Source organism: Dermacentor silvarum, chromosome 4, assembly GCF_013339745.2.
Source record: "Dermacentor silvarum isolate Dsil-2018 chromosome 4, BIME_Dsil_1.4, whole genome shotgun sequence".
Classification (NCBI taxonomy): domain Eukaryota; kingdom Metazoa; phylum Arthropoda; class Arachnida; order Ixodida; family Ixodidae; genus Dermacentor; species Dermacentor silvarum.
The window spans coordinates 13,363,388-13,390,729 of NC_051157.2; the positions used below are offsets into that span (position 1 = coordinate 13,363,388).

General features: G+C 44.8%; 1 protein-coding gene across 1 annotated transcript in view; it reads left to right on the forward strand.

Annotated features, from left to right (window-relative positions):
* The window catches only part of LOC119449469 (corticotropin-releasing factor receptor 2), a 201,015-nt gene that overhangs the window by 112,712 nt on the left and 60,961 nt on the right, over positions 1-27,342 (forward strand). Inside the window, exons 3-5 of the mRNA XM_037712643.2 lie at positions 3,239-3,333; positions 9,465-9,577; positions 23,519-23,651. Coding sequence (XP_037568571.1) covers positions 3,239-3,333; positions 9,465-9,577; positions 23,519-23,651 — 341 coding nt within the window. The remainder of the gene's footprint in view (positions 1-3,238; positions 3,334-9,464; positions 9,578-23,518; positions 23,652-27,342) is intronic.

The window sequence follows — 27,342 nt, forward strand, 5'->3', positions numbered from 1 at the left end:
TTTGCCAGTGTGGTATAGCCATGGAGAAGGAGAGCGCAAATGCTGCTCAACAGCGCAGAAGAACGGAGAAGCTTGACTCATCGGATCCCGAAGTAGTTGCCTGGCAATTAGCGGTTGAGCGTAGGAGGAATGAACAGAAGAAGGCTAAACGTGCTGCGGAGACACTGGAGCAAAGGGACGAACGTCTAGCAAAGCGGCGTCGCCAGGAGGCTGAGCGACGTGCCCGACCACCCCTGCAGCAACAACAAAACGCCGTCGATGACGTCAAGGCTCGCCGATCGACTGAATATACTGTTAAACTCAGCGAAAGCGCCAGTGCGACTTGGACCTTCCAGACGGACTTCGTAAACAATCCGTTTGGATATGTGTGCGACGTGTGCGAAAGACTATGGCACATGAAAGACTTGACGCCGCTGAGTAGTGCCATGCGTGAAACGTTGAGTTTAGCGGCGGCGCCTCAGTGGGCTGAAACCGTGGCGCGGGTTTGTACAACGTGCAAGAACTTTCTCGTTAAGCAGAAGATTCCACTCTTTAGTGTTACCAATCCTTGACAATCTAGACAACCAGGAAAGCTAAGAATAATCAGCTGAACCTTTGCTAACGCTACGTATATCCTGGCATAGCCGAGCTAAGCCACTGCAACGTTTTTTTCAGGACGCCTTGAGGAGGAAACAAGACTCGCTTAGTTACATTTTAATGAATTTATACGGCATTCTATTACACCACTAAAGTGAACAAGAGCACGTTGCCCCACAGCGAAGCGGGTGTCACTCTTTTCCGTTCGCCCGCATTTATGTTTGTCGGTGTATAATCTGGCCTTGTCACTGTTAGACGACCTATCGCTATGGCTCAGTCGCTATGTCGTTTTGCTGTTGAGCACAAGATTGCAACCTGTAGATTTGACTCCTGCTTGCGAGTACCACGTTCGAATGCAAGAACAATCACGTGCTTGTGTTGAGATGCTCGTTCAAAACCGCCAAAAAGTTGGAAGTTGGCCTATAGGATTCCACTATGGCGTATGTCATAGCCCACGAGATACTAAGCGGTGCTCTTACCCATCAGTCAGTCGAAGACTTCAGACAGCAACCTGTATGATTATAGCGGCTGCTGTGATACATTGTATTAAGCCGCCTGTGTCAAGCGGAAGGGATAAATTGGGATAAACGAAGTACTGCGTGCGCTACAGAGCTACAGGCGCCGACGCTTCGCTCAGTCATTTCCTTTGCCGCTGTTCATTGCATGGCCCGATGTAGCAGCACAGCAGACGACCGAGCAAGCCGGAGAAGGTACCAAAACGTCACAAATTCCTGCTACCACGTGACCACCTTCTTTGTCATGACGTCATGATACACACACCGCCAGGAAAACGAAACTTCCCCTTATGCAATACCCCGCAAGGGGTCTTTAAGGTAATAAAATGAAATCAAATGAAATGAATCGAAAACTGGGTCCGCGTTCACAAAAGGATCCTATGCAAGAATTGTTCGTAAGAAAAACGTTCAGCTAATTCTGATGATGGACATATTATTAGCGAATGTGGCCGTTCAGTAGCTAATGGCACTTACGAACAGAAAGCTTCGTGAATTCGGCCCTCCTTCGTAGAAAAGCTATATAATACATATTTCAGGCGCTGTGAAGCTTGCAAGTATTTTTTTCTGCAATTTCAAGGTCGATGGCCTTCATTCCCCGCAAAAAGAGTCAAAAATTTAATTTCTGCAAAGGCTGGCAATCTAATTGCAAACAAATGTTGCAATAAAAAAACTTTGTGGATTCGGCCCCTCCTATTGTTGTGATAAGTGTTTACAGAAGACACTGCTAGAATTTTCAGAATGTTGGCGCATTTGGTGACCCGCACTAGCGATGAACCAGAATATAACACTGAACGTTGACGAATTGCTTGCCTCACTTACTCAGTTTCTGCCCTTTTCACTTGCAGTGGCTATCGATTCTTCATCATTTCTGCTCTGTAAACTTCGATGTTGAAAAACAGTAAAGCCACTGTTCGCGTTCTCGTCAAACACGAAATGAACCTCGCGTACAGTTCGCCGACGAAAGCGTTCGTCAAGGTCTACGTTTACTGAGTATCAATAAAGGTTCTCATCTTAAAAAAGATCTTGAGAAAATGGCGACGAATGACAGTCGAGATAAAGCGCTGAATACGATGCCTAAACAAACAAACAAAATTAAATGTCTCGCCCCTTGACCAAGAGCACAGCTCATTGCGAAACTCCATACCAGCATCTGTTATGCATTTTTATCTAACAGCATTTTAATCTATTAGCCCATATCCTCGACAAGAATTTATTTGTATGCTGGCTCTGTCGTGAGATGACTATAGCGTGTGGGGGTGTTTCTTCAAGCGTATGTTTGCAATGACAGCGATTCCGCCTTTGCATAATAAAAATTGCGTGACTACCACTCACATGATGGAGTCCACCAAAATGCGAACCGCGAAGCTCAGCGCCGCGGTTCATTCGTAAGAATGCATGTTCGGGGTGGTTCTTTTATTACCGCTGGCTAAGGCACATATTACCAAGAGGGCCGAGGTACGTTTGTAGTAGGCGCAGATATAACTTCCCGCACGATGGTATCGACCAGCTGTTGCGTCCTTGAACATGGAGTAAGTTCTAATTTTCTTGCATTTGCTTGTTTGTAAGCACGCAAAACAAACAAACACACACATGCACACACAAAAAAACACATACGCACGCACACACACACACACACACAAACGCATGCACATACGTACGCATGCCCCCGACACTGACACGCAAATAAACACTCACTCATCTAATGTCGCCCGTAATAGGGTAGAATGGCACAAAGGAACCTTTGGATTACGCCTGTCCTGAACTCACTATTTGTGCCTTGCTTCGCTCAGTAATACGAATTGATCTCCCTTTGTGTACACAGATCCGTTGATTACGGTTCTTCAGCGTAGTGTAAACATGAGCAGCGCAGCGTCGTACTGCCTAACAAGTCCTTCATCGCATTTATATACCGCCACCATGAGAACTTCGTCGACACGGGAAGAGAAAGCATTGCTAATTGAATCAGTCCTTCTTGATGCAATGATATATCCAATGTTCACCAATGTGATTTCTACCTGAATACTATAATAGTGTTTGCTTAGCTCCTATGCTTACCTGCGGCGGTCGCCTTTTTTGTTTACCAAGGCGCGTCTGGGTGTCGCATTTGTTCGGCGAGACTCACTTCCGGCGTACTTCGTTTCTCGCAGGTCTCTATGCCTACCGAGTGTGCGGTCCCAACGGCGACTGGCTCTGGGGCAATTGGACAAACTACACCGAATGCCTGGGTCTCATCAATCACGAGGTACGCCTGCCGTCGCCAGAAATATATACGCCGAAGGATATCGTGCACGTGCCGGCGCCCAACTATAAGCAACCCCCGGGGAAGCCGCCGCCGCCGCCATATTAACCCTCTCTCACACACCTACAAATATGGTGCAGTATTTTGTGTGCGCCGACCAGCAACGACTACTAGAGCGGGAACCCCACTAAACGTATTTCTTACATATTGTTGGTGCGGCAGGGGCTACATCTATTTCAGATCCCAAGATTTTGACGTTGCAGTGAGCGTTTATTCTACGATGTAACCCTTTCTTAAAGAGAACACAGATTGAGACACAGATTTACTTTCTCTTCGTGGTACACAGTCCCAGTTAATTATTATTCCGTCACTAATTACTGTTGAGATATGCGGGGAGCGCCCGTAGATTATCATTTTTCGCGCGAATGCATTCCTGGTGCACCATGTGAGTCACTTTTCCCTCCTCGCAGTAGAACTATTGTAGTGATTATGAAATTATTACCAGTTAGATTATATATATGTATATATATATTATTTATTTATTTATTTATTTATTTATTTATTTATTTATTTATTTATTTATTTATTTATTTATTTACTTATTTATTTATTATGAGAGAAAATTAAGCTGAGAGGTCGGCCTGAATCAATGCTAGCTTCAATTGAAAAGTTGAGCTTGTTCTACTCCACGCGTTTTTGACCTAACGGAAAGATTTAGCTTGCGGTATTCTGGTTCAAGTATATATGTGATACGCTGAAATACGCGTACTTACACGTGGCGAAATTTAAGCCTGTATTAAAAAATATGAACCGGGATAACGGAAAAATTTTATTAATGACATTTATTATTACGCTTTATCGGTGATACCTAAATCAGCCGTTTAAAGAAAGTTAGATTATGGCGTTTTACGTGCCAAAACCACCATATGATTATGAGGCACACCGTAGTGAGAAACACCGGATTAATTTGGACCTCCTGGGGTTTTTGAACATGCACCTGAATCTAAGTATACGGGTGTTTTCTGCATTTTGCCCCATAGAAATGTGGCCGCCATTGCCGGGATTTGATCCCGTGACCTCGATCGTGCTTAGCATAAATCAGCCGGTCGTGATATGTGGATAGGCGGGCGATAAGAAGGAAATGGAACCAAATGAAAAGAATCCTTACATTTTGCGGGTACACGAAATGGGGTGGTAAAATTGCAGTGGAATTTGGGAGAAAATGTCTACATTTAGATTCTAAATTTTCAAAAAAATCATGTTTCCTGGACATATAAATTTTAATTAATTGTTAGCATACGTTTACAACTCTGTAACTCAGCACCAAGAACAGGTGTTTTAATTATGTAAACTGTACATGTTATACCTTTAAACGAAAATTTTTATCGTGTATCACTCTAAATTTCACGCGAACTTGTGATTATGAATTTTGGAGACTTTCCGAAGGCAAAATAATAATTTCACGCAAAATGTAATCTAGCATTTCGATTCGCCCCTTTTCCACCATCCCTCTCGCTTTCCAAAAGCTATGGTTTAGTGAACAATTTCCATATCTGTTTGTTCTTATTTTCCTCTTCTTCTCTTTTGTACATTTGACCATTCTCTGTTTTAATTCACGTACGACATTCGGCATTTTTTCAATAAATATGAAGACGTACGTATGTCAACTATTACCGCATATGTTTCCGAAATGACAGCCTCAGACAAATAAAAATACGGCATTCAGGACGAAATAATTACTTTCATGGTTGCAGACATTCTTAAGCACTTGTGTTTAATTTGGTAAATTTCTTTATAATATGGTGCATTTAAGGACATAGCTCCATATCCTGCGTCATTCAGCCACTGAAATTGTGGTATTTCTTTCGAATGCGTCAACTTTCGCTGGAAAAAAAGAAAACGTACTGCACAACCAACGCACTTATCGGAATGAACACGAAGTGAAGCTTTCTTTGAACGTTTCAAATAAGTACTATGTAAGGGAGCGCATGCTTTTATTTTAGAAAGTGCAAGGAACTAAATGTTCACGTACCTTCCCCAATCGCATAAGTTTTGTGTCATTTGGCTGCCTCGTAACGAGCGTGTAACTCTATAGGTGTTCTGCAACGCGTTTTGCAGCATAGAAAATGCTTATGTGTCTGCCCGGCTAGACACCCACCAAACGACTAGCGTGACCCATTGAACCCACGTGACCGCAGATTACAATGTTCCCTGGGATCGGTCTGATTTATTAACGTTCTGTGGTTGCATCATCTGGGCGTTGCGGCGTTCCACATATATTTGAACAGAGTAATTGGAGTACAGCTCCAGCTAAAAAAAGAACAGTCTGTTCTGTGTTTCTGTGACTGGCAAGCGTCTTGACTCTATTGTCGCTCACTATTGTCCTCGCGCTGTGACCAGCCCGTTGGCTGCAGTCACGATTCGTTCTTACGTACGAGTTTTCTGAATTCAACCTCAAATTAGCTTACGTCAGCTTGGGTCGCCACAATGCCGCTGCGTTGTAATGAAGAGAGGCAAGAAACAGTGGCTTCCCGTTCACAGCGCTTCGCCGTGATCACGTGGCTTCCTTTCCCGAAAGCCAAAGAAACCGAGATGTGGCTGCCATGTCGCCGGAGAAAGCTCGAGTTGACTTTAATTAAGATCTGCTTACACGTGAGAGTTGTTGTTCAACCAGGTCGGAGGAGCCTGACAGATCCTTTAATTAAGCATTTTCTTCGCTGAACGCCGCGGATGGTTTCCTGTTTGTCGTTTTATCGGATCTGCTAGAAGGAAGAGTAACAGCCGTAACCGCACACGATGTACGGGATGACGCTGCAAGCGGCGAGAACTGTTATAATTAAAAGAAGTCGCGCGTGCTCCGAACGAGAGCTTTCTTCGGCAAGGGTGGGCCAAGCATCGTGTGGAAAGCAGCCGCGGTGTAAAACGGAAGGAGACCATAATTAAAGCATGTCCCGGCTTTGAAGAGAAAAAGGGATAATTTGGACGCGGAAGAAACATTTGAGCTCCTTGCCCGAAAATTACGTCCTGTGCTCCTATAAGATGAGGGCGTACTTAGCTGGTACGGCATAGGGTGCCTCGATGCTACGCTTATTCGGGAAGCGGCGCTGACATCGAGGCGCCCTAGTACGGCCTACGCCCTCAGCCCCTAAATGTAGGCCAATGGTGCGACCCCGTCGACTTCGCCCTCGACTCTTGAATTCGCTGCTGCTCCAGGCTCATGGAGCTGCACGTGAAGTAGGCTTAGAGGACAACGAAATGGGCGGATGTATTCGGTACTTTTTAAGTACAGTACCCGCCGCGGTGGCTCAGTTAGATAAGGCGTTGCGCTGCTGAGCACGAGGTCGCGGGATCGAATCCCGGACGCGGCGGGCGCGGTTCGATGGAGGTGAAATGCAAAAACGCCGGTGTGCTTGCGTTGTAGTGCACGTTAAAGAACCCCAGGTGATCCAAATTAAACAGGAGCCCTCGACTACGCCGTGCTTCATAATCAGAACTGGTTTGGGCACGTAAAACTCCCAAAAGACGAAGAACAAAATGTCGTTTTTTTGTTCATCATCATCATCATCATCATCATCATCATCATCATCATCATCATCAGCCTATATTTTATGTCCACTGCAGGACGAAGGCCTCTCCCTGCGATCTCCAATTACCCCTGTCTTGCGCTAGCGTATTCCAACTTGCGCCTGCAAATTTCCTAACTTCATCATCCCATCTGGTTTTCTGCCGACCTCGAATGCGCTTCTCTTCTCTTGGTATCCATTCTGTAACCCTAATGGTCCACCGGTTATCCATCCTACGCATTACATGGCCTGCCCAGCTCCATTTCTTCCGCTTAATGTCAACTTGAATATCGGCTATCCCCGTTTGTTCTCTGATCCACACCGCTCTCTTCCTGTCTCTTAACGTTAGTCCTAAGATTTTTCGTTCCATCGCTCTTTGTGCGGTCCTTAACTTGTTCTCGAGCTTCTTTGTTAACCTCCAAGTTTCTGCCCCATATGTTAGCACCGGTAGAATGCAATGATTGTACACTTTTCTTTTCAACGACAGTGGTAAGCTCCCAGTGAGGATTTGGTAATGCCTGCCGTATGCACTCCAACCCAATTTTATTCTTCTGTAAATTTCTTTCTCGTGATCAGGGTCCCCTGTGAGTAATTGACCTAGATAAACGTACTCCTTTACAGACTCTAGAGGCTGACTGGCGATCCTGAATTCTTGTTCCCTAGTCAGGCTATTGAACATTATCTTTGTCTTCTGCATATTCATCTTCAACCCAATTCTTACACTTTCTCGATTAAGGTCCTCAATCATTTGTTGTAATTCGTCTCCATTGTTGCTGAATAGGACAATGTCATCTGCAAACCGAAGGTTGCTGAGATATTCGCCGTTGATCCTCACTCCTAAGCCTTCCCAGTCAGGGTCAGGGTTTTTTGTTATGCCGAAAATCTTACTGAAATTTCCACGCATCCGATTTCTCGAACTTCCCGACGTGTGGGGCACATGCACTGACACTCCAGAAGTTAAACCAAAGTTACCGCATGGCCAGTCTGTGTGACAACGAATATGAACGACATGTTAGGACGATGGCATATAAATTTTCCCACCAGAAGTATCAGCACTATCAAAACGCATTTGTGCACTCCCTGTCTCACACTAAACATTCCGGTGTGCGATAACGACTTAAATGTGAAGGGGGTGCGCCTTGAACGAGAGACGAAAGAGCCGAGTTCAATCGATTGTAGATTAGGTTCATCTCGGGAAAAAGCTTAATGTGTTTCTACGCCTGAAGTTGTGATTGTTCCAGACAGCCTTGGAAGAAAGAGAGGTTCAAGAAGAACAAAAAGATTCGTGGTTGAAATTGTTGCCCGTGGTTCCCAGTCACGTTCACTGGTGTCGTATTGATTTCATTTCCCAATTTTCAGACTACCTCCGGCTGTGATTCGCTCAGCTCGAAGTGCCAGCAGAAAAAAGTGCTCTGAATGGGACATCAGTCAGAGAGGTGGGGTTGGCAACCGCGATCATGGCCCGTGACTTGATTCCGAAGGCCATTTAGACAACTCCACTAATGTGTCTCGACAAGCTAACTTCCTCGAGATATAATTTCTATGACTGCGTGTCCATGTCTTGTGTGCTTACATTGAGCAGGGCAACTGAAGGAACATTTTCAATATGTAGCGTGCAAGTAAACACGGAGAAAGTCGTCGGTGTCGGCTCACTATTAGCTCGCTCCATTTATGACTACAATCGTGCTACTTTGTCTCTATCTTGGTTCTTGGCTACATCGTTGCAACAATTCTGCTAGCCCTGTCTCGTGTTATGTGATGTGAGCGGCATGCTCTCGAAATAGTGACTTGTCAGACAAATTGTTAGTAGTGCACGATTAAACTGCGTGAGAATACAAGTGTTTCGTGCTCTGTTGCGTCATGTCTACTCGCGCAGTTCAAGCTAACTTCTCAGACGATAGCTCAGACCGACCTCCTCGCCCTACTTCAGAATATCTATCTATCTATCTATCTATCTATCTATCTATCTATCTATCTATCTATCTATCTATCTATCTATCTATCTATCTATCTATCTATCTATCTATCTATCTATCTATCTCTATATATATATGTATATATATATATATATATATATATATATATATACTATCTCATTCGTGCAGTCTTTGCGCTTTAAAAATCACAGCAGAGCTTATAATGTCACTCGGAGGGATGTCTGTTCGGACCTAGGTCCAAGACTGTAAAGCCGACGTAAGTAATGTAATAATTTATATTGCGCCATTGCAATATTCCCCCTTTTTATTATTTAATAATTCACCATTCCCGGCACGTCCATCCCGCTATAATGTGAGTTTAGCGCTACTCGGACAAGTGACGAAACTGGAAAATGAATATAATCCGAATGAAATTGTTCCATTATTGCGGCCCTGTATGCCGTGAGAAGAGATAAATTGTCGATTGTTTGCCAAACGCTGCGGAGAGCGCTGTTTTCGACGCACTGGAGCGAGAACGCTAGCACTGAAGGTGCGCAATCGTCTTTTTGCATTTGCAGACCATTAACACCGTTGTAGTGAGTGTAAGCGCTCAATATCAGGTCTTACTGCCTTTTTTTTTCTTTTGCGTTTGCAGCCGCAAGAGATGTCGGCGGTGGTCTCCCTGGCGGTCAGCTACATCCTCCTGCTGTTCTCCCTCCTGTCCCTGATATTCCTATCTGCTACCATGTTCATATTCTGTTACTTCAGGTGAGTGATGCATTTCTAAGGCAATAACTCTAAGGCAATAACAACGCATAACTCTGCGACTGATTGCTTCTGATAGCTGATATAAGTTCCTAGTTTGTGCTTCCTTTGCAAAAATCAGTATAGAGTTGTTGACTTTCTTTTGCCTTCAATATAATGTCTGTGGAGATGAAACTGAATTTTATGCATTATTTCTGTAAGGGTTCAACTGTTAATTACTAGAATGAATCGTAGGCTGGGAATTTAGAATACAAAATGAACTCAAATCGATGTACTCATACATGTCACAATTTTTAAAGGATATGGCTACGTCGGATGGTGATGCCTACAAAAAATTAATGTTTGCTTTCATTTCTTTAAATATTGAGAATTTTGGAAAGAAACTTGATTTTTGCTGCAGAAATCCTTGTCGCAGTGGACGGCGTGGCCGCGCTATTGGCGAATTGCCTAAAGTTATTACTCCACATCATACTGTAACAACCACGGCTCTGTTTACCCTGCCGTGGTATCCAGTATCTTTTATCATTCCTCGTCCAAGATGCCTACAGGAAAAATGATACACCATGAGGACTATCCCTGAGAGAAATACGCGAAAGCAGAAACACTTCGAAAATTAGGCGTTCAGCGACAACGTTACGATATTATGCAATGTTGTTGGAGCAGTTGATTAATTTTTGTGGGGTGCAGCTTTTATAGCGAAAAACATTTACCACAACACCACCACCAACAAAAAGAACTAACACAAGGGAGCTAAAATATTTGTGAGATTCTCCATGCACTAGCAAAACCAGCTATCCAGGCAATTTGGCAATCAGTCGTTTCAGTGCGTGTACCGGGCTGCGTGCTTTAATTTTATATTCTACGGTTTCCGTATTGGCGGAATCATGGCAAGTGTCTCTTGCCACTTTTGTGATTGCGACGAGACCACAGAACATGTCCTCATCTACCGACCTCCTTTTGACGATGAAATGCAGAATTTGAATCTCGTTTTAAGGTGACCGGACGACAGAGAGAAAAATTATTGGGACCATGGCTGACAACCGAGCAGAGGGCGATGACAGCACTGCTGTACTTTTTGAAGACGACTGGACTCTGCGACCGCCTTTGGTTGCGCAGGGAATGCTATCGTGTGTATGGGCGCATCACTTGTTAATCCTTTTCTTCTCCCTTTCCTTCTTCCGTGTCTGCCCACTTCCCTTCCTCCAGTGTAGGGTGGCAAACCATATGCAACCTTGTTAAACTCCCTGCGTCTCCTTTTCTAAAGTTTATCTCTATTATTTTTGCATCAGATATGCCTTCTCCTCCGAAAAATCTCGCTTATTAAAAAGAAAAAGGAACAAGAACCCTGCAGAAACAACTGCAGCTCATGACCATCACAATACAGCATACTTAGACACACAGTGTGGAGCAGTAACTTTTTTACTCTCTTTTTTCTTTTATATGATATAAGGAGATATTGACGCACAAATAAGGCGCCGGCAACTCCTTAGCTCTTGAATGTGTCTAACCTACAACATACAGTATTCAAGATTACATGTCGAACCTGCTCATACAAGCACCAGAACATGAAAAAATACCTGTCAAGCAACGTTTTCACAGTAACACTGCAACTTTATATATATATATATATATAATATATATTATATATATTATATATATATATATATATATATTAGGTTGCAGTGACAACAATATACAAGTTAAGTAACTCCGTGACACTGTAGAAGAAAGGCTCAAAAATACCAATAAAACTGTCCCCTAACCATACAGTCTGTAATGTAATGTAAGACAGTCTCTAGTCAGCGGGTGGTGCATATATCGTGTAAATGCATTATCACATATAGTCAAAACCGAATAATCAACATAACATAATCCACAAACACATACATATATATATATAAGCGACGTTGAAATAAATGGAACACTATAAGCGTTAATAACGGCCAACGATGCCGCTGTCTTCGAGAAAAGTTTTTAATGCATTTAAAGCGCTCTTCTGCAAGGCCGTTGTTGATCAAGGGCCCAAAAGTTTCCTTAAATTGAAAGGTCTGCAATGTAATGTAATAAGAGTTGATTGAAGTTGGCGTGTTGGTGTGTCGTGATGTGGGCAATCTAGAAGGAGGTGATGTATATATTCATCTACAAATCCACAATCACGTTCGGGGGTTTCCGCACGGCCAATTCTATGTAGGATATGTTTTGTGTAGACAGTAGCCAGCCTTAATCGATAGATAAGAGTTTCCATATTTCTGTCTAATGACAATGTAATTTTGAATTCAATAAGCAGATCGGTATGGTACAAATCAGAGATTTTAGAATTTTGGTTAAACTACGTATTTCTACACATTTTAAAGACGTTGCCCTTATCATCATCATCATCATCATGAGCCTATATTTTATGTCCGCTGCAGGACGAAGGCCTCTCCCTGCGATCTCCAATTACCCCTGTCTTGTGCTAGCGTATTCCAACTTGCGCCTGCAAATTTCCTAACTTCATCATCCCATCTCGTTTTCTGCCGACCTGGACCCTTATAATGCAACGTTGCCCTTATAATGCAACGTAATTCATTTTTTGATATTGGGAGCGAAACCACATCATCTTTGAGGTGTGCTTGTCGTGCTGCTTCATCGGCTGCTGTGTTGCCAGGAATGTTGCAATGTCCAGGTATCCACTGGAATGTTATTTCATCTTCGCTTGGCTTGCCTTTGTGCGGTATTTAAAGTGTTTCATATATTATACTATCACTGATTGTTCTTGCTTTTGTGATGCAGAGTGATATTAGTGCCGCCTGTGAAGCGCAAAAAAATTGCTCATTTTCGCGCATCTCTTACTAAAGTTACAAGTTTGATCCTTGCCGCTTACTGGGAGATATCTTTGAGAATCCTCTCCACGCGCAATAGCTCGATACTCTTGAGCCATTTCGGTGCCCTCTGTACCTGTTAGAAGGGTCAACGAAAGAAGCGCCGCCAACTTCGAGATTCCTGCGAGGATCCCGCGCCGAACTGCCGTGTGGGAAACAGCCGTTGCATGAACTACCATCGACAGGGGGCTCAGACAGAGCTAATCGAGCCTTAATCAAGACGCTGAGATGAGACAGCCAGTTGTCAGAGAAATGGTTCACCCGGAGCCTTCCCTCGTCTCCCTCTTAGCTCGCCCTTTCCGTCCGTGAGTAGGTCAGGAATATACATTTCGGTATTTCGATCACCTGAGATTTTTCTTTGTTTTTTACTTTTTGTTTGCTTTTTTTTTTCTTTTTGACAGACGCATGTTTCCGTTAACGAAACTTATTGCGACACAACATGTTTAATCCCGCTGAGAAAAGGGTATTCGATTGGCTCATCTGCCTTCTGCCGTCGGTAATTTACCATCTGTCCTGCTGATTGAACGTGGGAGTGCCGAATGACAGTTGAATGAATATTACGCCGCCCACAGCTGCTCGCATTCCCACTGGCACCGCTTCCGAAACTTCGGCCCACGACGTGTGCATCCGACGAAAGGTGTTTCTGCCTCTTGGTGCTTAGGTCAGAGTGATTGATGTGTGGGACGTCAGTCGATCGGTCTATATTCACCGCCTGTACAATACCCTGCGGAAAGAAACTGTCTGGCAGCATTAGATGTCCCAATAATTTCTGATTAGTCTTTGAAGGCAGACAAAAGTAGATATAGTATGGTCTGTTTGAAATTCTGATTGAACTTTGTATTTGGCGCCTTTGGTAACCCCGTGTCTACAAAACATATTTTGATGCTGCGGTAAAAAAAAATACTAGGCAATTTGATACGCGTTTTTATTCCAATGCGTTTGCTTCCGCCATCCATTACTCTTTAAAAGTCAAATATATCTTATCGTGTTGTTTTCATAAATAAGTGAATAAAATGCGCTTGACATCGCTTACATATGCAAATGAGATTCTCACTGAGTGCCGAAGAGTCGATGTTGAAGTTTCTGTCCTAACCCGCAGATGTGGGTTATCGAGCACGACATAAAGTTAACGTTGGTTTTCTATGGTTTCCCGCCAGGCCGAAGAAATTGTAAACATTTCTCCGTTTATGTTATGTTTTCAAGCTACTGTCTGGTTCTCAATTTTGGCGCAGTTTGCGAGCTTTACTTGCGGTTTATGTGTAGTGGAAGTACGAATTTAACTCTCTCAGAAAAGATCCTTCAGTAAACCAACAGCGCAAAATGGACGCGGAAAGAGAATATATACGGCACGACTGGTGCACCATTTTTTCAGATTCAGATTTTATTAGTTCCAAAAAAAAGTAGTTACAACATCAAAAATATGCAGACATGATCATTCATTCATTCATTTTATTTTATTTTCGTTGATCCCATCGCTAGTACGGTAAAGCTTGCAAGAGGGTCTTAACCAAAGCAATGGCTTTTAACAGAAACTGAGCTTGAGCTTGTCTCTTGAAAAGTCTGTAGTCCAACTAACTATTCGTACTAACGCGTTTCAAAGGATCACGTATATTAAGCGGGTAGGATAACCAGGGCCCGGCGTGCAATGTACCAGATGACAAAGCACACCTGCAATTGCAACCTGTTTGCGTTACAAAGTGTTGTCCTAATGACGCGCTGAATGTACAATCGACCAAAAAAGTTAACGGACCAAGGGATCTGACAAAAAGCTGAATATCTCCGCAGCCTCAAACCGCAGCGTGGTATTCCCATTTCCAGCCCCTACTGGTATATGCGAACAACATTGTGATGTACGGTTTTACTGGCTACTTTTAAAAGCTGCTCAGATATTTAGCGTTTTCTGAGATCCCGTGGTCCGTAAACGTTTCTGGTCGATAGTACCTCAGGGTTAACACCCCGAACTACAGCAAGTATTTGGAGCGTCAGCTAGTGCCGCTTGGGCGTCCCGTGCCACGAAGGCGCTCTTAACTTTTCTGAGAGACACTGGTCTCAACGGGATACCTTTATATTGTATGTTGCGTTATTTGCGTGTTATGTTCGTATTATGCTGTGTTAAGTGCCGTGTGTCCTGTGTATATCACTTCATTTATCATCGCATTCATCATGGAGTGGCATGCCAGGCGAGACTTTCATTAAAGAGGCTCTCTCTCTCAAACGCCAATGCATTTCTCTGCAAAGTTCCGGAATAACATCTCGGAACTGGTGTCATCCTGAGAATTCGTTCCAAGTGAATCCGCCTTGCGAACTCCATGGCTAGAATTTGTGATTTGCAATATGGGCCATAAAGTAATTAGTTAAAACTGAATTAGTGAATTTTTGGTAATTAGTCACTTATGCATTTCATTTTTTTGTGCAAGTAACGTCCGCCTCGTCGAGTAGACCAGCTCATGAACTATAATTGTGCAATCTCCCACAGGCAACATTAAAAAAAAATTTTAAGTGTTCGCTGAAACAACCGGTATGCGTAATGCTTTGGGAAGACTGAACAATCATCTTTCTTGTATTGTATGCGTGTATACAGCTACTTTTTTTTTACATTCTTCTGCATATCTTTCAGTCCCCTTTCCCCCTTCGGAAGTGCACGGTAACCAGCCGGGCCTGAGCCTGGTTAGCCTTTCTGTCTTTCCTTGATCCCTTCTCTCTGCTGTTCAGGGGAAATTTCAATAACGACTTTACGGCTTCTTGAATCACAAAGCAAGAAAGACACTGTAGTGTTTGACAATTTTCCACATATAATAACATCACAGAAACAAGTCAACACAAGAGAAAACAAAATGCCTTCGTAAATGTTTTATCTCATATATATGTAGCGGGATTATAACGCTGAGAATCGCTTTTGGCGCACCTGTGGCTCCGGCTGCCAACGAAGACTGCCTCTAAATGTTATATGAATGTTACATGCACTCGCATTTTAACATGACAGCGTTAAGGGCCCTGTGTCGCAGAAAGTCTGGTGTCGGCGTCGCCGGCGTTGTCCGTTAAAAAAAATTGCCGTGGTTGAACGCGGTTAAACCAAGTTTGTCGAGCGATAGCACGGTTTTTCTTGCTTTGGGAAAGGACAGAGACGCTGCTCGGTGCCGTCAGCAACTACCGAACCTACAATTGCACCACAAGACAACACACAGATGCTGCTCAGTGCGGCATCAGCAGCGAGTGAATTGACCTTCATGCTGCGTCTCGATTCAACGCGAACTAAGCGTCGAAAGCACAGCGCATACGAAGCTACGAGCACTCGGCGCACTTTTTACACATCGCAGATCGCTTTCAAGATCGCTTTCAGTGGCAGGATAAGCCCCAGTTTGACCTTGGCTGTGCTTGAAGGTATGATTTACAGAACCAGGTGTTTTGTGGGGTTTTACGTGGAGTAGTAGAGCTATCACTCTAAAATCATTCCGAACCACGCATCCGAACCACGCAGGCCCTCCGCGTGGCGCACAGGCGTTAATGAACTAATTGAATTTCTAAAAGTAAGATGCGTCAAAAAATTCATAATGTGCGACTTGCACACACCCTACAGACATTATAGCATCGGACTGTAATTTAAATATACCAAAAAATATAATTCTGTTACATGGAAACTCAAACACAATATCCTTTTCCAGTCGCCGTGCTTGATGTCTGTGGATGGATGATGGATGCTATTAGTAGTCCCCTTTGAAACGGGATGGTGGGTTGCGTCACCAAGCTCTTGTCATTATTTTGCCTAATGTCCTACCTTTATTTTTGAGAAAACACACAAATACAAAGAATTCCAAGCATCAAACTTTTTTACCCACTACTGGGAACTCTGTTTATGTACGTCTCCGTTGTTTTCTGCCACCAAACCTCCAACCACCTCTTATTAATCTCTATAGCGGACATGTTTACTTTCCTCCTGCTATCCCTGAACCTAAAGGCTTCAAGGAGATCAGAGGAGTCTATACTTGTAGCTAGGTAGATTTCTTCATATTCCAATAAAACATGCTCCATCGTTTCCCTAGCTTTACCACAGCAAGCGCATGCGTCTTCGTCCTTGGTGTACCTCGCTTTATAACTATACGCGTTCTAAGGCATCCTGATCTCGCTTCGAAAAGTAAGGAGCATCCCTTTGAGTTATCATAAATTGTTTCTTTCCTGATTTCGTTTTTTTTTTCCTTTGAGGTAGTTTGTCATAACAGGTTTCTTTTCCATTGCCACCACCCATGACATTGTCTCAGCCTCTCTCACTTCGCGTTTGACATTCTTTGTTGCCTTGTTGCTGGCCATACCGGTTGCGTACTTGCTGGTAAGCTTCCTAGTTATTTTCGTCCACTGTGAGTCAATGTTTTGCCTGTACATATACCTGAACACTCTTGCACCCTATCTGCTTTCATCCATATTCCTCATTCGTTCTTCAACATCAATTTTACTCTGAGCCTCCGGTTACTTTAATAATGAGAGAGAGAGAGAAAGAGAGAGAAATCCCTTACTTTAGAATTTGTCCAGCTTATATCACCCTGCAAAGCTTCATTAGTAGTCTTCCCTTGAGCGCCCAATTTGAGGCGTCCCACTGACTCTTGGTTGCCATCGAGTCCTGATTGTACCCCTGACTTCAAGGGTCAAAAGGAGCGGTGCGCCCCACTCGGTTCCTTGCAACACCATCCAGATGGCGCTCGGTTCAACGCATCCTCGGAAATGCTGCCGTGCGGGGGTAAAAAAAAAAAAAGAAAAAAAAAAGAAGAAGAAACTGAAAGCGCGCCTTCGTGCATAGCGTTCACCGCCAGCATTTGCAGGCAAACATCTCGGTTACATAAGCTGCAGTTGCCGAGAAGCGTGAGAAGCAATCAGGGATATTTGAATGCTATCGCGTTCTACTCTTAAAAGTGGAGCTTAAGCGTCCTGCATGTTTGTTTTCTTGTTATTAGTAGTAAGCGTTTTTCTCTCTTTCTCTCGTTCGTTATTTGCGGATCACTGTATACCTGTCCACTGTTTACTATTGGTTTACTCTTGGGAATAAGAACATATGACTGTTAGACTGTTGTAAGCAAGCGCGGACGGCACGTGCTAGCTGCAGCCTACCTAGTGCCTTCGAGCGCGTAAAACCTAAGCGCACTCGCAACCCTCCAACGGATATAATGGAGGTGCACGGGGTTTAAAGTTCGCTGTATTTCTTGTTTGCTTCAGGCAAGCTGTCCCAGATATCGTCCTCATTTTCAGGCCATACGAGCTGACTTTTTGTGAAACAGTTGGAGGTAAATATTAAGCCTTTCATTTCTGTTTTGCCGCAAAGTAAAGAACTCCAGGCGGCCTGATTTAATCAAGAACCCCTAAGTGCTGTGCTTCGCCCAGTGCACCTCTTGCAATGCAGTGCGAGGTCCTAGAGAACATACGATCCCCGTTAACGACCGGAGTTCCTTTGGAGCGAAGCGGCCACTGAAATGAGAGCTATTTGTCATGGAACCTGAACGGCTGGTTGCCGGCGCACCCCCACGCACGGAATCTCTGAAGTTCCCGCTTCTCTAAAGCGAGGGCAAAGGAAAACGCGAAACGTGAGCTATAGGATTACGGGCTTTTCCGAGATATTTTACTTTCACAGAAACTGCACGCATGCGTCGGCTATTTAAACTACTCCGGACAACCGCTCGGGAATCTGGGGAAACGGCAGCAGTATTCTATCGTGTAACTACACAAGCACCGCTCAAGTTGTATCAACTTGCAGCTGTATACTGCGGCGGTTAGATTACCTTTATTCGAGAGGGGAGAGGACCTACGATTACACGATGTTGCACGAAATGAAAAGAACAAATCGAGGCTGTAGCTCAACATCGCATGACGTCCTTGTCTCATAAGCTTCCTCTCCTCGACACTCCACTTTGACCAAAGAAGAGAATGAGAGTGGATGGCCGCACCACCCGATGACCAAAGTGGTCAGTGAGTTTCACGGCAACTCTTGAGGGAACATTTTGTGAAAGACGTTCCAGTTGTCTGGCTGAAGGAAATGGAGAGAATGTGTGTTTAGACCACCTTGTAAGATTAGTGTACGTATTGACCCTATCCGTCCACCACAGCGGAGAGTGCGCCCAGATAAGCTGCGCTCCGGGTGGGCCCCAACAGAAGCCGTGGTCGACGCCTTCGCCGCGCAGCTATGACCGTGGCCTCTGAGATAGCACCGTCCAGCCTTTCGCTAGAGCACGCCATTTCGATTTCGAAGGCCACGCGGCCAATCTAGGGAAACGGTGGGTTCGGGGTTCGGTGACGTTTGCAATGGGTTTATCTGATATGTGTCGCCAGAGTGCATCGCAGTGCGTGCGTGAACTTTAGTGTCTCGCCACCTTGCGTTGTGGTAGAGGCCATGCACGTGCATTTTCTGTCTTTTTCTTTGTATATATATATATATATATATATATATATATATAGTGAGAGAGAGAGAGAGAGAGCTTCTGCGTCGCAATTTGATGTCACGGTGTTCGCTCCGCGAAAGCTTCATTTATGGCGCGTGTCGAGCCTGTGGGTGGTTGTCGCCGCCGGTGCGCCAAGTGGCTGTGATGTGATTGTTCTCTGTAAACCTGCGAAGGCCAGCCAGACCGAGAAGCTGACTCGGCGCGACTATGGGCAAGAAGTGCTTCATTCCGAACTCAAATTTGAGCTAGCCGACTTGCACGGCTTTTCTTTCTCTTTATCTTTAGGAAGCGGTGTACTTTTCCATGCGTTGAACAGTGACGCAATAAAACGTCAGATCCTTTAAGCATCGCTTGCAGTAGTGGCAGCGAGGATGTCTGTACCAGAGAAACGGGACGCGCGCGGGTCTTAGGCACTAACACGTCTGCATTACCTTTATGAATGCAGTTGTCCTCGTTGTGCTGTCGCCAGAAAGAGCATTACTAAAAGCGCGCCCACACTACTCTTACGAGTTGCGAGTTCCTTTTAGCGCTAAAGAGGTTTTGGGAGTTGTGAATCTGAAGGAACTGTACGTGAACGGAAAAGCGATGGAAGCAATTGACCTCGCTCAATAGCTCACCATGTGCGTGAGAAGGCTATAAAATTGACCATCCAAAAATTTTGTTTTACTGATGAGCACTGACTTGCCCGAAGGCCGTTTACAGCGTGCGAGGCAATAGCACATGTATGTTAGGGCTCTGCCCAGCTTTTCTCCCGCTTTCTGCCACTGGCTACACACGCGAAGAAATTTCTACATGAAGTTTCGTTATACAATATAAGAGGGCCTCCCTCTGGCTCTCGACATCATTCTCCTTGATCAGATAACCGCCTCACTGACGTCGTTAAACTATAATGCGCGACGGTGTGAATTTGACTGACCCAGTCCCTTCCATCCATCCTCCACAACTCCACTCCGCAAGCTGCGGGATTGTTTCTAGACATAATCTATTCCTCTAAGTGAGAGAGAGAAGGAGATCGAGAAAATTATAAATGAAAGGCAGGAAGGTTAACCAGGACTGAGCCCGGTTTGCTACCCTACACTGGGGGAAGGGTAAAGAGGAGGGAAAGATTAGGAGAAGAACAGAAAGTCGAAGATTAGGAGAAGAATATATCGTTGACGTGGTAACAGTTTTCTGCTGTACATCACTGACAGTGACTCAGTCCGGATCAAAGACGGTCACTCAATCCTGTAGTTTTTAAAAATCACAGCAGCGCTTTTGTGGCCTTTTTTGTAGCCTGCGATATACTGCGTGCAGATTGTGAAACTTGCGGGTGCAAAGAGACGATAGCACATCTTCTGTGGGATTGTCGTCGTTTTAGGGCACAGAGGAAAGTCCTCAGCACCACGCTCGACAAGATAGACAGCCGTCCCCTTACGGAAGCCAGAATTCTTGGTCCCTGGTCCCAACCGAAGTCGGAACGAACTGCTTTAAAAGCGCTAGTACGCTTTTTAAAAGAAACAGGACTTAGTGAAAAACTATAGAATGTGAGGATTGATGCGTTTCTTTTTCTTTTCTTTTTAATCTTCTCTTGTTTTCTAATCTTTTCTACCCTTACCCCATCCCCCTGTGCAGAGTAGCCAACCGGACACTTAACCTGGTCTTAACCTTAATTAAGCTCTCTGCCTTTCACCTCTTATTTTCCTTCCTTCCATCCTTCCTTCCGAGGCCATGGTCCCAAGATCTTGTTCAAGGTGAACGGTTTTCTATCCAACCGATTTAGAGCTGTGCAGAGGTCATGTATTTCGTTTTCGAAAGATGGGCAGTAGCACAGTAGGTGTTCTATAGTCTCATCGACACCGCAGGCGATACCTCACTTGGCGCTATCAGCCATTACAATCAAACACGTATATGCATTGGTGAAGAGCTGACAAAATACATTGTGGGGCCGGATTTGAGTCGCAGAATATTGCCCTCCGATTAGCCGGTTGGTTATTAATATAATCAACGGCACCTTGGAGGGAAACAAGCTCCGAACCGGCTCCGAACCGGTCGATGTTGTGACGTGAGAAATCTTGTATTTGATGCTTATTGATCGTGATGGTAAAATCAGGTAAGTTAACCAGGTTGCACATGGTTTGCTACTCTACACTGAGAGAGAGGAAAGTGGGCAGAAAAGTGGAAAAAGGAAAGGGAGGAAGAAATGAATAACTAGTGACGCGCTTGCGCACAGCAGCGTTCACCGCGAAATCACAGATGGTCGCAGGACTCAGACGTCTTCAAAAAGTACAGCAAGCAGTGCTCTTGTGACCCGCGGCGCAAATGACGGTCGAGTCTATGGTTCCCATGCTTTTCCCTTCTTTTTTTTTTCTTCTTTTATTTCTATTTTAAAAAATCCGTGAGCGCTCTGTCGTTTTCAGTCGGCTTAAAGCGGGACGCAATGTCTGCCGTTCTTTGTCGAAAGAAGGGACTCGTCGAGTTTCTGCCAATCTCTCTGTCCGTCCATCCGTCTGATAAAAGATGAAACACCTGACGCTTTATGACGTATATACTGCGAGTGTGATGAGCGCGTGATGAGAATCAAAATCTCCTATGCGCGGCTGTTTCTAAATCATGCACTTACGCCTACTCCTTCAAGCCTATCAATAATTTAGAGGCCACGTAGTACACGTATACATGCTTTACACGCAACAAGGCAGCGCAAAATGCCCGCGCATGTTAAATAAAAGTTTCTGCTTTTGCTTTCCTTTCATTTGAGTTTGAATAACGTGAAGAGCCGCAGAGCCGCAGTAATTTTGCAAGAATCTTCCCGCGCTGTTAGAGGCGAGTAGCCACACAAGTTTTGTTCTTGGTCTTGTTTCCCGCGCTTTACATATTCGCATACTCCAAAGGTTTTTATGGTAATATCTCAGAGAGGTAAAATGAGAACAACAGCTGAACCGTGTGTCTTCACCAGTGCGGGATCCGACAGGCGCGAAGAAATAAATTGGACACAGGAAACGCTGTTGTACAAGGTATGTTGGGCCAACTCGACCAAATCTACACCCTGTTCAGTTGCACAGCATTACAATTCCATAAAAACGTATATACAGAAAACAGGTGCAGTAATAAACTTTAAAAGCTATTAAAGGTTATTTCCTGTATTTACACTGATGTTCAAAGAACAGTTCTGTTTGAATATGAACGGGTAACTTTTGCCAGTGATTCGCAGCAAGTAAAAGCGGTGAGTTTTTCGAAGAGAGGACGATAAATGTAAAGGGAAGGCAGGAAGGTCAGGCATATACATGCGCTGTGTTATTTACCCTACGCAAGAGGTAGATGATCAAGGGATGAAAAGAAAGAAGTAAAAAGTAGAGAAAACTGAAGGCAAATTTCTTCGTAAGTGCACTTCAAGTCTGTAGTCGGTCGCTGAGGTCCGTCGACTTCAGGAGGTACAGTAATGTACGTATCGCTTTCTCTGTTTGCGACGCATGCGGCCATGGTCCAAGAACGTTTTTCACCGAAAATGGGAGTAGTATTTACAACATGCAGAGACATTCAAACGACTCCTCACGCCAGCTACCATCGCATGAAGCTGTCCCACTCATCTCAATGAGGACCAAAGAGGCCTTTGTAAAGGACAAACCGAGCCACAAGCCACACAATATCGTTGCACCTCAGCGGTATGAGCCTTGTAGTAGCTGCAGCCTCAAGAAAATATCTAAAATTCGCAGGTGACGGTTCGAGAGAAGAAGGCTTTCCTCTCCTGACGTTACGAAACAGTGAGCTCAGCTCCGAACTCCATGGGCTGTGAATTGTGGGCGGACCGAGCAGCACCATTGATGAGGTCGTGCAGCAACGACCCGGGCGCCAGTGAGAAACGATGATGTGGCCCTTTTGGAGAGCATCCCGGATATCGGACATTAACTTTTCGCAAATCGCACGACGTAGGCTTGACAGCGGGCTCTCAAAGGTTGATTCAAAATCGCAATAAAACGCCGAACTCCGTGCTTATTCCGTGGTTTAACTAATCGCGCTACGAAGAGCGGCAACCTCAATAGTCATCGATATCATTTCCCGATGATCTGAACAAGGACAAAGAGAAAGAGAGAAAGAAAGACAAGGAGGTTAGCCAGTGTGTGTACCGGCTGGCTACCCTGTGCTCGAGAAAGATGTAAAGGGAATAAAAGGTAATAGAAGAAACAAATAAAAAAATTGAAGTAAGAAAAATTCGCACAATAACGCGACCCTACGTGCTACAACGTTCGAAATCGGTCACACAATTCACAAGCCTTTAAGAACTTCAGCAGAGCCCTTAAGGCTTTGAATGCCGAAACCCGTCTGGACCAGTGTCCTAAAGCTTTTTCCTCTGTGAAGGGGCGATCGTCCAGTTTTTCAAGCGCAGTCGCAAGCACTTTTCTTGACACATTGTAGCGGGGACAGTCGCAGAGAAGGTGCTTGATCGTCTCCTCGCAGCCACAGCTGTCGCAAGCAGGGCTGTCGGCCATTCCAATGAGGAAATAATTGGCGTTCGTGAATGCCACGCCGAGCCACAGGCGGCACAGAAGTGTTGCTTCCGCTCGTGGTAACCCTGGTGCAAGATGCAGTTGCAGACGTAGATCCAATCTGTGGAGGCGTAGGCGCTGCAGTTAGCGCCGACGGGTCGCGATATAAGTGCTCAGGCACTTTTCATTGTGCTCTTCTCGCAGGTCACTGCAGTGCTCTCGGACGCGGGTGCACCAGAATCTGGTTCTTGCGCTCATGGTGCACGCCATCATGCTCGTGGTGCTCTCCATGCCGGTGGTACTCAACTCTGAAGAACCAACGCCGTTCGCCCAAATAGTGAGTTTGATTTATTTAATTATTTGCTAGGAATGTTGGAAGCCACCTTGTTGCCAGTTCTTCCACGAAATGCGAATTGGTAATTGATTACAGGACGATAACATGAGGGGGAGTGGGCGCATTCTCGCAATAAATTGTGACACAGTTCTTTCACTATTCGTACTACATAAGCAAGATTCTTGAGCATAAATATTTGAAAGTAGGCTACATTAGAGCAAGAAATCCTTAGAAACGGTTAATAAATCAAGGCTACATTTTAACCATTAAATGACATGCACATACCCCGGATACACACACATAACAAGCCTGGAAAGGGTAACAAAAACTCAAAATAAAGCTAAATAGAGAGGTGTCTCGTATACACACATGTAAATTAATAGAAGTGCCAAACACTATGCGCTTTATGAAAACTACTCAGTTATTAAAACAAGACTATTGGCTCCTAAGGATAGGCAGACTCACTTTGCCAATTTTTTTTTATCGAAAGACTCTGGTATAATCATAGGTGTTGAGAAAACGAATATATCGGCGTGTCTCTCGTGTCGATGGACACGCTCAAAATTCTTAGAAACATATTCGCGGTTAAGAAAGCAGCACGCATTTCTCGTTGTTCGTTGCCACAACAGACGTTTATTCATGAACGCTAGGTCGTTTGACGGAACGCGAACGAAACGAGAGTAGAAGGAGAAAGGCCCTGCCAGGCACCGCTGACATCCTGACGATACTTTTTTTTTTTTTTCTTATTTATGTCTCGCTTTCTCTTAGCTGCCTTGGGGCGCAATACGCCAAGCCGCGATGCGTAAATCTCCTCTCGGTTGGCCGCCATTGTCCGACGCCCGGTGGACAACACAATCATGCATGCGCATAAAATCTGCGAAAATGAGGCAGCAACAACGCGCCCTGCGATAGGGGCTAAAAAAAAAAAGACAGAAAAAAAGGGAATGTTATTACCATGCATCTAAACGGAGAAGACTCAGTTTTTGCTCTTACTTGGCTTTTTTTTTTCTTTTTTTATTCAGTATAATACTCGTTCTTTCCGTCTCTGCACAGACGATGCGTAATACAATACAAAGGCGTAGCGGTGCACAATTCCCGTGCATTTCCTTGTTTTATTTTGATCGCACGTTGCTCTTTCTCGTTGCTAAGCTTAGAGTTATACTTTTCTTTTCTCTCTCTCTCTGTCTTTATTCTCTAAGGAAGTACCCACCGTGGTTTGCTTGGTGGCTATGGTGTTGGGCTGCTAAGCACGAGGTCGCGGGATCGAATCCCGGCCACGGCGACCACATTTCAATGGGCGGCGAAATGCGAAGACAACCGTGTACTTAGATTTAGGTGCACGTTAAATAACCCCAGGTGGTCCAAATTTTGCGGAGTCCCCCACTACGGCGTGCCTCATAAACAGATCGTGGTTTTGGCACGTAAAACTCCATAATTGAATTCTCGAAGGAAGTCACAGTGCAAGAAGGCTGTATTTAGTTTTCCCTAAGCAATTCTTTGCAACGTATATCTCCCTCTCGCTGTCTCAGACACACTGGGGCACGTATTTTTTTTCGTTTTTTTTTTCTTTTTTAATGTCGAGAGCTAGTTAGCTCCACAAAGAAAGGCCAAAGGTTAGTGTCGTCAGTATCGAAAATGCCTGAGGAGCTCCTCCTTCGTCGCAAGAGAGGTACATAGAAGTAAACAAGCAAGAATTGTACGATACGCATCTATCCGGTGCTTTATTTTGTTGATAAGGCCTCTGATGGATACATTGTGTATTCCGCTGTTTCCTGTTTTCATTTTCTAAACGCTCACGCACGCAGTATCTAGTGTCTTTTCGCTCCTTCTACATCGCTGATCGATTAAAGCGCGTTCACGCAAAATGCTCGCCATTGTGCAATGCATGCGTGCGTGTGTGCATGTGTGTGTGCGTGTGCGTGTGCGTGCGTGCGTGCGTGCGTATGTGCGCGTGTACGTGTGCGCGTGTACGTGTGTGTATGCGTGTGCGTGCGTGCGTGCGTGCGTGCGTGCATGCGTGTGTGTGTGCGTGTGCGTGTGTGTCTGCGTGTGCGCGCGTGTGTGTGGCAGTGGCGCACCGACGGGGGGGGATTCGGGGGTTGTAACCCCCCCCCCCCCCCCCCTGAGGCCAACTTAACCCCCCCTTTTGTTTAACCCCTTTTCTTTCCTTACGCATTTGAGTACTGCAATTAAGATGAAAGACGCGCAATCGTCTGCGCACTCGCAAAAAGCGCATTTTTTGACAATTTCCCGTGAAGAAATCGAAATTATTGCTGTATAGATGGTATTGGCAAACTGTCAACCCCCCCCTGGCAGAGATCCTGGGTGCGCTACTGGTGTGTGGGTGTTTTACATGCTCATTTCCTGGAATCATTTCCGTATATTTATTCGACACCCAAGTTTTACCGAAAACGCTGGCGACGAAAGTGACCAACAAATTCCCAATATAATCTAATAATTAAGTAAAGTTATGCAATAGTTCTATGAAAAAAAATAAAAAAATAAAAAAAGAACATATTCGCCATTCAGTCGCATCGTGGCTATGGCGCAGCGCTGCTATGCTCGATGTCGTGGGTTAGACCTCAGCCGTAGCGGTTGCATGTCGATGGAGGCAAAATGCAACAACGCTCGTCTACTTAGATTTAGGTGCACGTTAAGGAACCCAACGTGGTCAAAATGAATCCGGAGCCCACATTACAGCATGCCTCATAATCACGTTGTGGTTCTGACACGTATATCCCAGAATTCATATTTTTCAGCATGACTTTAGTTGATGCCTTAGCTATAATGATTTGATTTAATAAGAAAACTTTAAAAATACTGATAGAATAACTTTGAAATAGCTTACCGAATTTATAATAGATTACAAGAGGAAAAGTGCGGATTTGATTAAGAGTAGATAAACATATACTTCTCAAGCTGCTGGCAATAACGTTAAGCTGCGCTGAACGTGCTTCCAGCATCACTCGTATTCACATGCCACGGCCGCTGGATAAAATAAAAGAATAAGAAAGGCATAACAAATGCGTTAGGAACGCGCTTGGAACGCCGTCGCGCGTGCAAGCCGACGCGTTCCATCCCCGTCAGCTAGCGCCGTTCCGGCCAGCCAAGCGGCCGACAATGCAGCTATACGGCCGTCACGTTCGCTCCCATAGCAGCGCGCCCGCCGCGGCAGGCCGCACCTTTTTTTTTTTTTTTTTTTTTTATCCAGCGGCCGTGCACATGCACCCGGTAAGGTCATTACCAAGAAGGAGCTAATGAAACCGAATGCGACACAACGTAGGTAATTTTTCTTTTACTTGTCTGTTCGACGCGTTCAGCGCACAGTGTGCTACGCATGTCACTACTGGATGCCTTGATGCGTATTTTCATAAATAAAAGTTGTCGCAGTTTCACCTGAAAGGCGAAGCATCAATTGCGATAGCAAATTTGAAGAGAGCCTATACGGAGTAATGATAGCAGCTTTATCAGCTGTATAAACTTGGACATGCAGCAGCACCGGCAACACGCAGAACTGTTGTCGACGCCGTCGGCGTTTTGCCCGCGTTCGCTCCAAATGCGTGCGTCGTTGGTGACTTTTGCCGGAGCCTCTGATATAAATAAGCACTTCGTGCCGCAGCTAAACGTCGCCTCCCTTCTCTCACCCCCCCCCCCTCCCCCACGGCCGGTCGCGCGTCGGAAGAAGGCATGTGTG